We start from the raw sequence: 12,530 nt of genomic DNA, 5'->3' as shown, positions 1-12,530 counted from the left end.
TAAATCTTCGAATAAGATAAGAGCTAAGGAAGGTATGATAAAGGACGCTGTGTTGAGGGCGTTGGAGAGGAAAGATCATGTGGGCAAATTTGCACAGATTCTGCCCATTATCAGGGCTATGTCGGGAACCAGAGGGTGGCTTTTGCGTCACTCGTGGCAAACCAAGTTAGCACCCCGCCTGGTAGAGCACCGCTGAATCTAGCTCAGGTAAGAATTATCAGATAACTGTAGTTGGTTTGGAAAATGCAAGTATAATGTAATATCCTTTTTTCTAACTTCTAATAACTTTGTGAGCAAATACAAGATACCTCTATTACTATAATCAAATACTTGAACCAGTTTATGATACTTATTGATAAAAGAAATGGACAAAAATATGGTTATACGAAAAAAATGTTTACTTTTTTGTAAACATTGACAGTTATTTGCATTCTGGCTTAGGTTATGGATCGTCTTTCTTTTTGTTTCTTGTTGTCTATAGGTCGGTTAATACGTGTCTGATGGGGCTCGTAACCAAGTACCTAATACTGCTAAGTATACTTTTAATATTTCATTCTTCTTTTTGCCGACATAGGAAAAGAAGCCCGGCAATGCTTAAAATATCCCTGAAAATTCTTGAGATATAATGCTTCTTCATTATATTCCATCGACGATAACGATATTCCATACGACCTTTAACTCTTCGGTCCAAGGGGCATAGCAATAGGCTATCACTGCTGAACAATATTAATAAAAAAAATATTAGTCATCATTCATTTAACATCAATACATGAATAGCAAAGATGCATCATTATCTTCTCATTCATATATTACGAATCAAAATAAACCATTATTACAGTTTCAATGAACTAGTTCATAACAATCGTAATTATTATCTAACAAGCGTTTTGAAATAAATTGTGTGTGTGTCATTGACCGGACCAATGCCGTCAAATAAATGTATCGTTTGAGAAAATCTAAATTATACTTCTCTTCAAAGTTATCCCACGGTTATCATAAACATATAATAGCACGTAACAATACTATCAGAGTTAATCCGTTCAATGAGGCATTAGATGGTTCTATTCTATTCTCGTGTATTCAGTCAAGTAAATTTTGTGTTTAGAATAAAACCAGCAAGTCAACTAGAATAAATCTATTTTAGCGGGGTTTTTAATTTCAATTTAATTTTGTTTAGCGATGGCGTTTAGGTTCGGGGTTTAGATAGAAGAAGCGATAGGGCAAGTTGACTGAGTTTATATCGTTACAAATATTTAAATTAGGCATTTGGTGCGAAAGACAACATTTGTTTAAATAAAGAGCGATAGTTTCTAATTGTGCTGTGTTATACGAAACAACCGCATGTAGCTTAGGCTCACAGAGAACCCAGGAATATCAGATTTATGACTAAAGAAATACCTGGCGTGTGTCCAATTTTCTGTGCAAATAGTACAGTTGTTTGTAGGCATTATTTTACAGAGTTCAATTATTTATATTCAAAACTACCTCAATCGTAAATATCTCACAAGTGATGACTATTAAATACAACAAATTTCTTAACATATCACATCAAACATATCCATTGTCTGTCATCATAAAATAACAATAAAAGTCGTTCATTTTAATGAAACCTTTCATAAAATATCAGTTAGCAGTAACAATAATACAATTGACCAATAAACATACTTTTTCTTTTTATTCATTGTTTCAGCAATCGTTACAATTTTGAGCATTGATTCGTTTTGTTTGCCGAATAAAACGTGGGTTTTCTATTCAATTGTTCACAGTTTCGAACACTAGTTCTAAGGAAGGCAGCGTTACTGTTTAAGGTGTTATTGTTGGTCCTTTATTGCTTTACAAGCTTATACAGAAGTTTTAACAGAGATATTATCTGTGTAAGAGTAACTGATGTCCAAAGCTTAGTCACAATACATCTTCTGTGTAGGCGTTTACCAACTATTTCGGATTTAACCTACTTTGTGTTAACACAAGAGGCTGTTATATTTAAATCCCCTAATTAGTTAATACTTATGAATGATTTTGATAATAAAATATGCATTACAGATTTTCTTTTCTACTCATTTATCGTATTAAATTTTATCATAACCTTTTCAAACTCTTATACAAGGCATTGACTTGCTAAAATAAACCTGTAACAATATATACTAAGAAAGTTAGCACAAATGTTGACAGTCGCCATCGCCGATTCGTTTGTTTATGGCGTACTTCAATATTGTCATCGCTAGTCAAGCGCTTTGTAAATGTTGCTTTGTTGGAGTTAATGGCTGCTTGAGTCAACTTGTTACTCGAGAAACTCGTGCTTAGTTTGTATGATATAATATATCATGTAAGGCTTTATTGCATTAGGACACATATTTAATTGTATTTTTTTTTAATTAGATTAACAACATATTGCGTTTTAAGAAATATTTTTTAAGTTAAGTAAACAAACGCGTTCTGTATTCAGACGTTTTTTTGTTTTTGTCTGACAGGCCTAGCTGCAATAATCTATGCAGATTTCCAAAGGTATATAAATCCCTTTATAACCGGTCCATTGTTTTATTATTGTATTCATAGCTTTTATACTTCATTTTTATTCAACTTTCGCTCGTCAACAAAGTAAACATTTAACAAATTTCGAGTATTGTGTACCTGTCGTTAATAGAATGGTCACGCAATACTATAACTGTGCCAAATGCCATGCCGAATCTGAAGCTGTAACGTAACACCGTTTCTGAAGTAAAGACTATGACAAATTAGAGAGAAATGGAATTTGGAATTTAGTTTTAAACAAAGTATCAAAAGTTTTTGATCGCTCCACATTATGATCCGAGTATGTAAGTGCGGGTATCTAATTACGTATTTCAGTAGTAAATATAACAGTATCCCATACTAAACTACTCTATAAAGTTAACACATGAGTTGGAAGTAGCATCCATTATACAGGGAAAATATGCAATTAAGTATGCGCATAACAAGCCTTCTACAATACAGCTAATGAGACAAACCAACTTACAATCACACTATTGTTTAACATAAAGTTCTCTAATTCATTATAAACGTGCATGCACAGTTTTCCCGATAATACACTGTCGGCCAACAGAAGTGTTCCACATTTTTATTTGATTATTTTGCGACACAATGTAGTGAGAGAATTAGTTCGCACAATTATCGAGTTTTTACTTTTCCGTTTCTCTGGTGCAAGCGTGTTGTAATTAGTCATGTGAACCGACGTTATGTCTAAACTAATTGGCTAGAAACACCGTTATGTAGCTGTATCTTTAAGGAAATACACACGTATCTATGTTTACCTAGACTGTGTAGGATTCCATGCGTAAAGAATAGGTATAGCTGTGTAGCTTGTACTTACACTATGTTATGTTTCAGATGCATTGTAACAATTGTTTTAACATTGATCATCAAAATTGTGCTTGCGTAAAACTAAACGGTTTAGTGTACTTACAAGAATTTATCGAAATATCTAACTAAAAGATACCTATCTTATTTCGAAATATTCAAATAGCATTGCCGAGGAAAAGAGTAATTGAAAAGCAATATGGATTCCACAGCAAACAATTTTGTAAACTAACGAAAGTAAATACTTAAAATGATAGATAAACGTGCGGTTTTGTGGCTCAAGTTATTTACAATTTGTTGGAATTGTCAATTGACGTTTTGGTAATATTGAGCAACTGACTAGCTATCATTGTACGGGATCGTGATGCTGTGGTTGATACTGATACCCATTTATGTTAAATAAGTAAGGTTCTTCTTTTGCCTTTAACTACGTCGGCTTCAGTTTCTAATATTACTTTGCTTACATTTATACAGCGGGTCTATTCTAGTGGCTGTTTAACCTCGTAAACCAATAAAATATCGTTTAAAGTTGACAAGTGAGATTAATTAAATAATTGGCGTTTGTTCTTTTAAAAGTTAACTAAGCCAAATCACAAGCGGAAATAGAAACTTACAATTAACTAACATGCAACAAGATAAGCAACAAAACCTCTTTCAGTTTACACAATAAAACTATCAATTTACAAACAGAAATTGCAACAAAACCTATTGTATAGGAAGTGATACGAACAAAGTTGAACAATTTCACTTGTCAAACTTTTTGTGCACTTTAATCATTATTAAAGTGACAAACATTCCATCTCACTCATTGTTCTGACATCGTTATCAAGAATAAGATTTCATTCGATCTCCAATATACAGGAACTGGGTCAGTTTTTGTGTCCCGCAGTGTATTTACACGCTTCCCTTGTCCATTGTGTGTTGTTGATACAATACTTTCTTTGTTATTAATTACGTGTAGTTTTCAAGGTAATGTAGTTTTCTATGTGTATTTATGAGTATTAAACTAGATCTATAAATAAATAAGAGTGTTTTTAATTGCGTTATATTTAGAGTAATCATTCGTATTAAGTCATGTATTGATGTTTATATACGTAATTTTATTGCAATATATTTAATTATAGAAACAAAGTCTAGTTAATAGCAAGATTTATAACTGAAAAACATATCTAAGACTTTAACGACCTTTTATTTGTAGACTCGTCTCGATTAGTCTTTTGTTTATTATTTACATTGGAAAAATAGAGCAACAAAAAATAATCTTTTGTCAAAACTTTCTTCAGTGTTGAAACGAACTTAATTTCCAAATCGGTTAATGTCTTCAGTAATTTTTATTAGATAAAATGGACAATATTACAGAATTGAGTTCAGATTTGATAGAATTTCGACAAAATACGGCATCTAGACCATTTATCCTCATTGTGATGGCAGGTGTTGAAAACATTGGCGCAATTTTGTTTTTGGTACTAATTGTACCGTAAAGCGTCGTGCAGTGAACTATTAACCTTTTGTTGAAAAAAGTTTGTGTTTTTACAAAACTTGACTTTATTTCATAATCATTTTAATATTTTAGGAAAATATTCATGTTTTTTCGATATAATTTCTACGTTAATTTAGGGTATGAAAGTTCATAATTATTTTAAGCTAATTCGTTACCATAGGGATCTTGAATCTGGCTGCTTATTTTTGAGATACTTATTTAGAAGTGGTATGGTAAAAAAACATATAAAAAGCCGTATCTGCCCATCTGAACAAGTTAATTTTAAATTAAAAGTCTATGAAATAACAATAGATAAGTTAAGCCTTAAAGGCAGAACAGTTTATTTAAGATTACCGTTGCTAATTGTACCCTTGTAACAATTAATGGTTTAACTAACTATTATTGATTCACACTAAAAAATATTTGTCACCGAAGCATAAGTATGTCATTGTCAGAACAGAAAGTAATAAAATCGTACATCAACTACAAAACTGTAACCAATATGTATGCAACTCATAACTTTTAACACATCAAGATTACTTGTACAAGACTACGATCATTAAACTGCTAAACTGTAGTTATATACCTACTGACGAAACCTAATGTTAAGAATATAGCAATATCGGTGTGAGGAGCTTAATTTCCGTGAAGATATATGTACTTTTCAATCCTCTTTTTTAATTCGATCTAAATGATTTGTCAAATTACTTACAAAATATTGCACAAGGGTTAATGATTTTAGAAAAAAATATGTAAGGAATACATATATTCCGAAAAATGCGTGACAGTTGCAGCGAACTAATTAACTTGCCAAAACGAACATTTTAATACCATACTAAGTTACATCTAAAATATGAGGTATGTCATGAGATGAGCCAGATTTATCAAAAACGGTCCACGCACGCTTTCATATCGGCAATCTGCGTTGCGGCTTCGAGCAACTGGCATCCAATCTGACGCACCTCACTGACTCGCAACTATTTTAAGATTATACGATGAATATGTAACAGAAAATGCGTCTTTGTGGGACACGGGAATCGTAGAAAATACTAAGAAGGTTAGTACGAAGCGATTTTTATTTTTTTATGGTATACCAACGGCTGACAAATACAGTTCTGGTAAATCTCACAGTTAATTTCTATACTATAGTAAGCTTGTTACAAAAAGGCTTGTCCAGCACTAGTGAGATACAGGCATTACTTGAAACTAATATTAATGCAATTAAGTGATAAAAGTGAAAAGCGACCAGAAACCCACCCCTTGGTGCTAATGTAGTCTTCCAGATCAAATCTAGTGATTAAATTTTCTACGTTATAGATTACATCTTCTTGAATGAAAAAATGGGGACCTCAATATAATCCGATTCAAAGGAAGGGTGAAGTGTGAAGTGCTCTTGTAGTTTAGCCGTTAAGATTCTGACTTCTTCACCTGTCCCAGGGAGGAAAATTCAACATGAGTTTTGCACGTAATAAGGATCTGCTGTATTCTTTGGTTATTTCGCCGTTTTAATTCACATACGTAACAGACTCGCAAACATTTTTTTTATTTGTTTCATGGTAGTTTCGTTCTACAATATGCATAATAAATCATTGTGATAAACAGTCTATATTAATCAGATTGTAAACGAAGACATTTCTTGCCTAATTGGTGACCATTGTAGCGAGACATTATGCTGTTAATCTTGTTAACTAGAAATCATTAAATGCGGATTCTTTGTAACTATGAAGATATGATAACTTTATGACGACATTTATGATTTTATAATTACTTACAAAATTCTCAAATTCTTTTTGGGCTTAGTGGTACGTGACTAAAGGGTGAAAACGAATCCATATTATTAAGGTACGTCTGTCCGTCTGTCGGTTCATTTTTCACCAGACTGTATCTCATGAACCGTGAAAATAAAGGCTAAAAACAGTTGTTGCAGTCAAGAAAATATATAGTAAAACGATTTTTTTTTTATTTATTTGTCTTATTTGTACGGAGGTCTCAGTCTCGCGAGTTTTCTCAGAGCTAAACATTCTTTTATTTGAACTTACTCATCATGCACATTGCACGTTTTAACAATCTATTATCGACTTAAAAATCTCCTAATGATAAGTCTCTCGTAAACTGTCTACAACATTGATATTATTCACGTAACGAAATATCTATAAAATAAAACGGCGCATTACGAACAGGAACTTAAAGTAACACAAACAAGTCATATTAATCCATTGATTTGAAGTCAACATAACTTAAAACTGCCAAATCATCTGAATCATCTCCTTTCTTAACGCCTGACGCAATGACGGGCCTAAGATAAGGCACCATGAGGGAAAGTCTTGACGTAATGTGGACGAAACGAAAGTAATCGGAAACCATGGCGGTCGCATTCTGTACAGCATCGATCAAGATCGCGTTAAACCCGTTTAAGATAACATTACATTACGCGAGTTATTTAACCTGTGTGGTGATTGACTGAGGTCACGGTATTTGAATTGAAATATGCATTGATCGTCACTTATTTTATATCAACATTGCTGGAACTAAAGAATTCTAATATGATTCTGTTACCAAAGAATTAGCGCTAAATAGCTGGTTTATGCCAAAGCTTGTGGGTTGATTAAAAAAGATACCAATAACAAGTGACTAGCAAAAAAGAAAGATTTACAAAAAAAAAACCACATCACTTCTGAGTTCAAATTATAGCTATAACTACTAATGCTAATGAAGTATGTAAATACCAAAACCTTGACATCGAAATGTAGCCTGGTTTCCGACAGGAACACATGAGCAGACATGCGAACAAACAAACACACGATTTCCGACAAACGACGCACGCCATTCATGTTCCGTCACGAACGACGAAATGATAATTGTGACTCTTGAATCGTGAATCAACAACACTTATCAATCAATAAAACTAGATAGAGTTAATAATATGTAGAAGCCACCTATATCTTCGAATGCTGAGAAAAAGAAAATGAATTATTTAGCACACACTAAAATAACCTTAATACTCAATAATTTATTGCGTTCCATGATGTACATAAAGGACTTAAAAATATAATAATACAGAACCATTATGGACCCTGTCGGGCACATCAATATTTTTGGAGAGAGGAAGCAGTGATAGCCTTATTTTTAATAGTACACATACCAATAAAAAAATATCTTTCCATAAATAAATGCACATATTAAGTAATCAAAATATCAGTTTTGAAACCAATTATTTTCTACTTTAAGGCGAATGAAGCGTGTGTAGTAGAAGTTATAAGTTACTTTAACGCTTGTGACACGCGTGCGGCTGCAATAATCATCACATCAAATGTGGGACCATTTAAAACTGAGTGAGAAGCTTTCACGGCTGGGAACTCGAAATATAAAACAAAAGCGAAACTCTTATCGGTACTCTATTCGCGTCTAATATTATGTTGGTCTACCATTGACAGAGATAGCCATATAAATTAACGAAATGCATTGTCCATCCATAAAAGACACTGCTCTTACTAAAATTAATAACAAAAATGACGATTTCTACACAATCCAAAATAAACTTAGTCGTACCTATAGCTAGTAGCTATAAAAATAGAAAAAAAAACATTTATTTATTTATTAAAAAAAGGCATACAATTAACGAAAGTCAAAAAATCTCCAAACAACATAGCACGCAGTTGGAGATAACAATGTTATAAACAGTAGTGCACACGATATTAATCTCACATTAATGGGTAAAAACTAGAACTAGGCCTTCCCATGGCCGTGAAATGGACATTGTTTGATATAATAATGATAAACTAGTTTGCACGACCAGCTGCGATATCTAAACAATTACTCATAAAAATAAACAGCTGCAATGTCAAAGTGTTTACTTTTATGTGAGAATATAAGAACAAACCTGTGTTTTCAATTGTTTATCCAATTTAATACAATTAACGTAACGACGTATTTAATATTTTGTATCAATTTGTATTTATACATTTTAATAAATGCTTCTTTTCATTCATATTCGATTCTACATTTACCTGCCTTCTCTCTTGGTTCTTTCCTTGGTCTGTCATTATTATACATTTCATAACACCACCATCTTATCTCAATTCACCATGATCTCTCATAACTCTATCATGTTCTTCATCACCATCATCTACAAATACACTGGTCTACATAAAACATTTTGCTGTTTCCAGGTGAGATCAATGTTCGGTAACAATGACAATACCACAGACCTAATGCTACCCATACTCTTAGACATGGCTAATCTTATTCGAAGAGCGGTCAGGTCGGGGAAGGAACCAAGAGAGGTCAAAATACCGTACGAACCAGCACCACCACAGTTACTCAGACGATCATTCACAGAAGACACGGTTTACGATGATGAACCATTTGAAACGGGCGTAGAACTCACTACCATGCGATCTCGTAGAATATTACCAAGGAATCACACTAATAGAGTTTACACTGGAAACAGAGTACAGAATGTGATACACAGAGAAACTAATATTTCAAACCGTACACATGAAGTAAGTACACCACAATGGTACAAATTCGTATTTAGATCAACCAAATGTTCAATTAATTTGAATTTTTATGAACGCAAATTTGCGGCAATGTGAACCCTTCCAATCAGATTCACTTCTATTTGTATCTGTACTTTACATCTTCTAATTATTTTTCTAGAGGAACACAACTACGCCATCAACAACTACTTCAGAGGCAACAACACCAATGTCAGTGACGAAGATAAGCAGCAAATACACGAACGTATCGCGACTTGACAACGGAACATTAGACTTGATGGCAGAGTCTACGAACCAGACGCTGGCCCAAGACTTGCCGGTAGCTGAGAAGTTGAGGGCACTAAACAGATATAGTGATAGAAAAGGTTGGTTTTGAAAATTTGGTTCAGTATTAGTAGCCAAAAATGTAAGACTTCCTGTCCTAAAAATAGGTTTTCGAAGAATTATTTAAGCCCGGAAACGGGATTCTTACTCTTAATTTTAAGTCAAATGTGGTAAAATTAAAGCCTATATTAGATAAAACACCCACCAATAGCATCAATTATCCATAATCATTGACTGGCCTGTTGGTCTAGTGGTTAGTGACCCTGACTGCTATACCGGAGGTCGTGGGTTCGATTCCTACCCAGAAGAAATGTTTGTGTGATGAGCACGATCATTTGTTCTGTGTCTGGGTGTAATTTATCTATAATATGTATGTATTTAGAAATATATAAGTAAGTTTATCAGTTGTCTGGTTACCATAACACAAGCTCTGCTTAGCCTTGGGATCAGATAACCGTGTGTGAGTTGTCCCAAGATTTATATTTATTATTTATTAATCCTCAGGAGCTCAGTTCCGTCGCGGTACCTACCAGCCGAAGCCCCCAGTTCGCCGCACTACGCCTGAGCCAGCCTCGCCGATCCCACAGTCCATTGCCAAACGCCGACCAACTCCAGCGAGGAAGCTCCCTGTATCAGCTGCTGATCCTAACAAGTGTGAACTGTTTACCAATACGCTGTGTCTACACTCCGAGGATTACCCCACGTAAGTAATGAATAAAACAGTTGTAAATCATTTATTCCTATACAGCAACACATTCATCGCTAGACACCTATGACAAAAACTTTTTTCAATGCATTAGTTAAGTTTAACTGTCAAACATTGCTTTAATGTTCGAAAGAAGTTAAAACCGTTGTACATGATGAATACATAAAACACAGCATCTATATTATCACAATAACGATGTTTAACAAGCATGAAAATTCAAAACCAGTTCAACAACTTGTTCCGACTTCGTATAATTTCCCAAAATTTTATAAACTGGTCTTCAACTTTGATATTTAGTTGCATAACCAGGATTGTATAGAAAGCAAGAGTTACTGTTAGCGAAAGTGTTTCTCTGGTGGTTTGCGAATGTCATGTGATTTTCGCGTGTCCGCCATTATCGAGAATGAGGTGCGAGTTTTTGAGGTCTACCTCTTTTCCTCTATTGTGAACGTTTTATTAATGCGGTACTAAATCGTGTGTATTGTTGTGAACATGATTGTACAAATCTGCGGTCTACTTTTTCATTATTGTTTCAACTTCTACTTTCTTACTTAGTTGCTTTGTTTCCTAAACTTGTAATATTGTTTAGTCTATAGTATTCAGGTTTGTTAGAAAACTTTGAATGTTGTTCTAAATAATTAACATTTCGCATCGCACAAAATCGAAGCGAACAGTTAGATATTTAATTTAATACTGGTGTAAATTTGAACACTGGATAATAATTTACAGATGTATAGAATATAACGTTGTTAGAGAACTGGTTTGAGATGTTCTACAAATACATATTATACCGTAGTTTCCAAGTACTAAGATTTGAGCAGGGAGGTAGGTACTTGTATCGCTCTGAAGCCAAAGTCCCATGTGCAAAGATTAACATCTATATGTCTGAGTCCCCAATTAAGGTAGGACTCACGATAATATGAACACTGAGACAAGTACGTTAGTTTGATGAACTAATCTCGAACTAATGTACACTTGTCTTTATTGAGGTAAGATAATATATCTTAGGTAGAGGACACATTGCAGTGTTTTGTTTCAAGCCCATTGCGGTTACTGCAGGATTTGGTGTTGCCAAAAAAAAAGCAACGCGTTTTCGGTGCTCGCAAGCCAGATAAATGCAGCACTCTTAAATATCTAGAAGTTAATTTCAGTTTATGAAGGTTAATTACATATTATTGACGTGTTGCTGAGCGATAATGAAGTATATTTACTTGGTCCAAGCGAGCGACTAATAAATACAAAATGTTAAATAAAAAATTCTGGTCATGGCTGTGCAATCGAAAATTTTATTTAAAAGTTTAATACAATGGTTAAAAATATGTATGCAACATAAAAACAAAAATATTCATGGAAAATTTCATTTTTCATACGTAACGTCAGTATTATATGCCAGTTTTATTAGTGTTTCGAAGCGTATGTTTTAAAAAATCCAGTTTAAACCTGATAAATTACCAATACCTGGTAAACAATAGAATATTCAAAGGCAGACGCTGTCGACGACAATGTAGGTCGTAGGTCGATCAATCAAGAGTCAATTATACAATACAATACACTGTTGTGCACTAGAAACAAAGACAAACATTTATACATAAATAAACACGACGACACACATGCACGTACATTTCCTACGGAACGGTTCTCGGGGGCAACTTAAATTACTTTTTAATACGAGTTATGATGTCACAAATGTACCAAGTTCCTAATTAAATCGTCGTTTCTCGTTTGTTTTCTCCATGGAAAAGGCTCTCGACAAATAAACATCTTAACTCTTAATCACGTTTATAACTGTGTCTTCATACGTTTATGTTCTAAGGTTTTTGAAATAGATTTAGATTTTCATTTCTTTTAAAGATAGATAACTAGGAAGATCTTTCGAAGTCGCTAATCTTGTTTAGTGCTCGGATCAATTAGGCTTAAAACTTTCATCTTTATAATACTCAGAAGTGTTCTGTTATAGTACATCTATTGACTGGTTGGCCGCTATTTGTCCCGAGTAAGCCGGTCGGCGGGGCGTGCGATCGCCATTTTTCTTTCCCCGACTATCTGGCAAAGGCAGGACGCTGCGTCGGCTTCTCGCAGATAAATCCTCCACGGAATGCAAATAAAATAGATCACGGACGCCAATAAAATTATTACGCCGAATAAAAAGGTTCGGATAATTATTTTTCGTATTATACCGACGTGA

The 12,530-nt window shown here is 33.9% G+C and overlaps 1 protein-coding gene across 1 annotated transcript; it reads left to right on the top strand.

Annotated features, from left to right (window-relative positions):
• Positions 1-129: 129 nt before the first annotated feature.
• Positions 130-10,807, top strand: LOC113496257 (neurotrophin 1-like). The gene is made up of 4 exons (XM_026875433.1): positions 130-207; positions 8,986-9,318; positions 9,476-9,680; positions 10,144-10,807. Exons 2-4 carry the CDS (start codon positions 8,995-8,997, stop codon positions 10,344-10,346), a joined length of 732 nt encoding a protein of 243 aa, XP_026731234.1. The 5' UTR covers positions 130-207; positions 8,986-8,994; the 3' UTR covers positions 10,347-10,807.
• The last annotated feature ends 1,723 nt before the right edge of the window (positions 10,808-12,530 follow it).

The sequence above is a fragment of the Trichoplusia ni genome, chromosome 7 (genome assembly GCF_003590095.1).
Source record: "Trichoplusia ni isolate ovarian cell line Hi5 chromosome 7, tn1, whole genome shotgun sequence".
Classification (NCBI taxonomy): domain Eukaryota; kingdom Metazoa; phylum Arthropoda; class Insecta; order Lepidoptera; family Noctuidae; genus Trichoplusia; species Trichoplusia ni.
Note: the sequence above shows the minus strand (reverse complement) of the source record. Positions and strands in the feature narration are given on the sequence as shown.

Excerpts from the sequence above, each read along its gene's own strand:
- LOC113496257 (XM_026875433.1), top strand. The coding sequence starts at position 8,995 with ATGTTCGGTAACAATGACAATACCACAGACCTAATGCTACCCATACTC. Across the intron at positions 9,319-9,475 it reads TTTCAAACCGTACACATGAA|AGGAACACAACTACGCCATC; the intron begins GTAAGTACACCA and ends TTATTTTTCTAG. Across the intron at positions 9,681-10,143 it reads CAGATATAGTGATAGAAAAG|GAGCTCAGTTCCGTCGCGGT; the intron begins GTTGGTTTTGAA and ends ATTAATCCTCAG.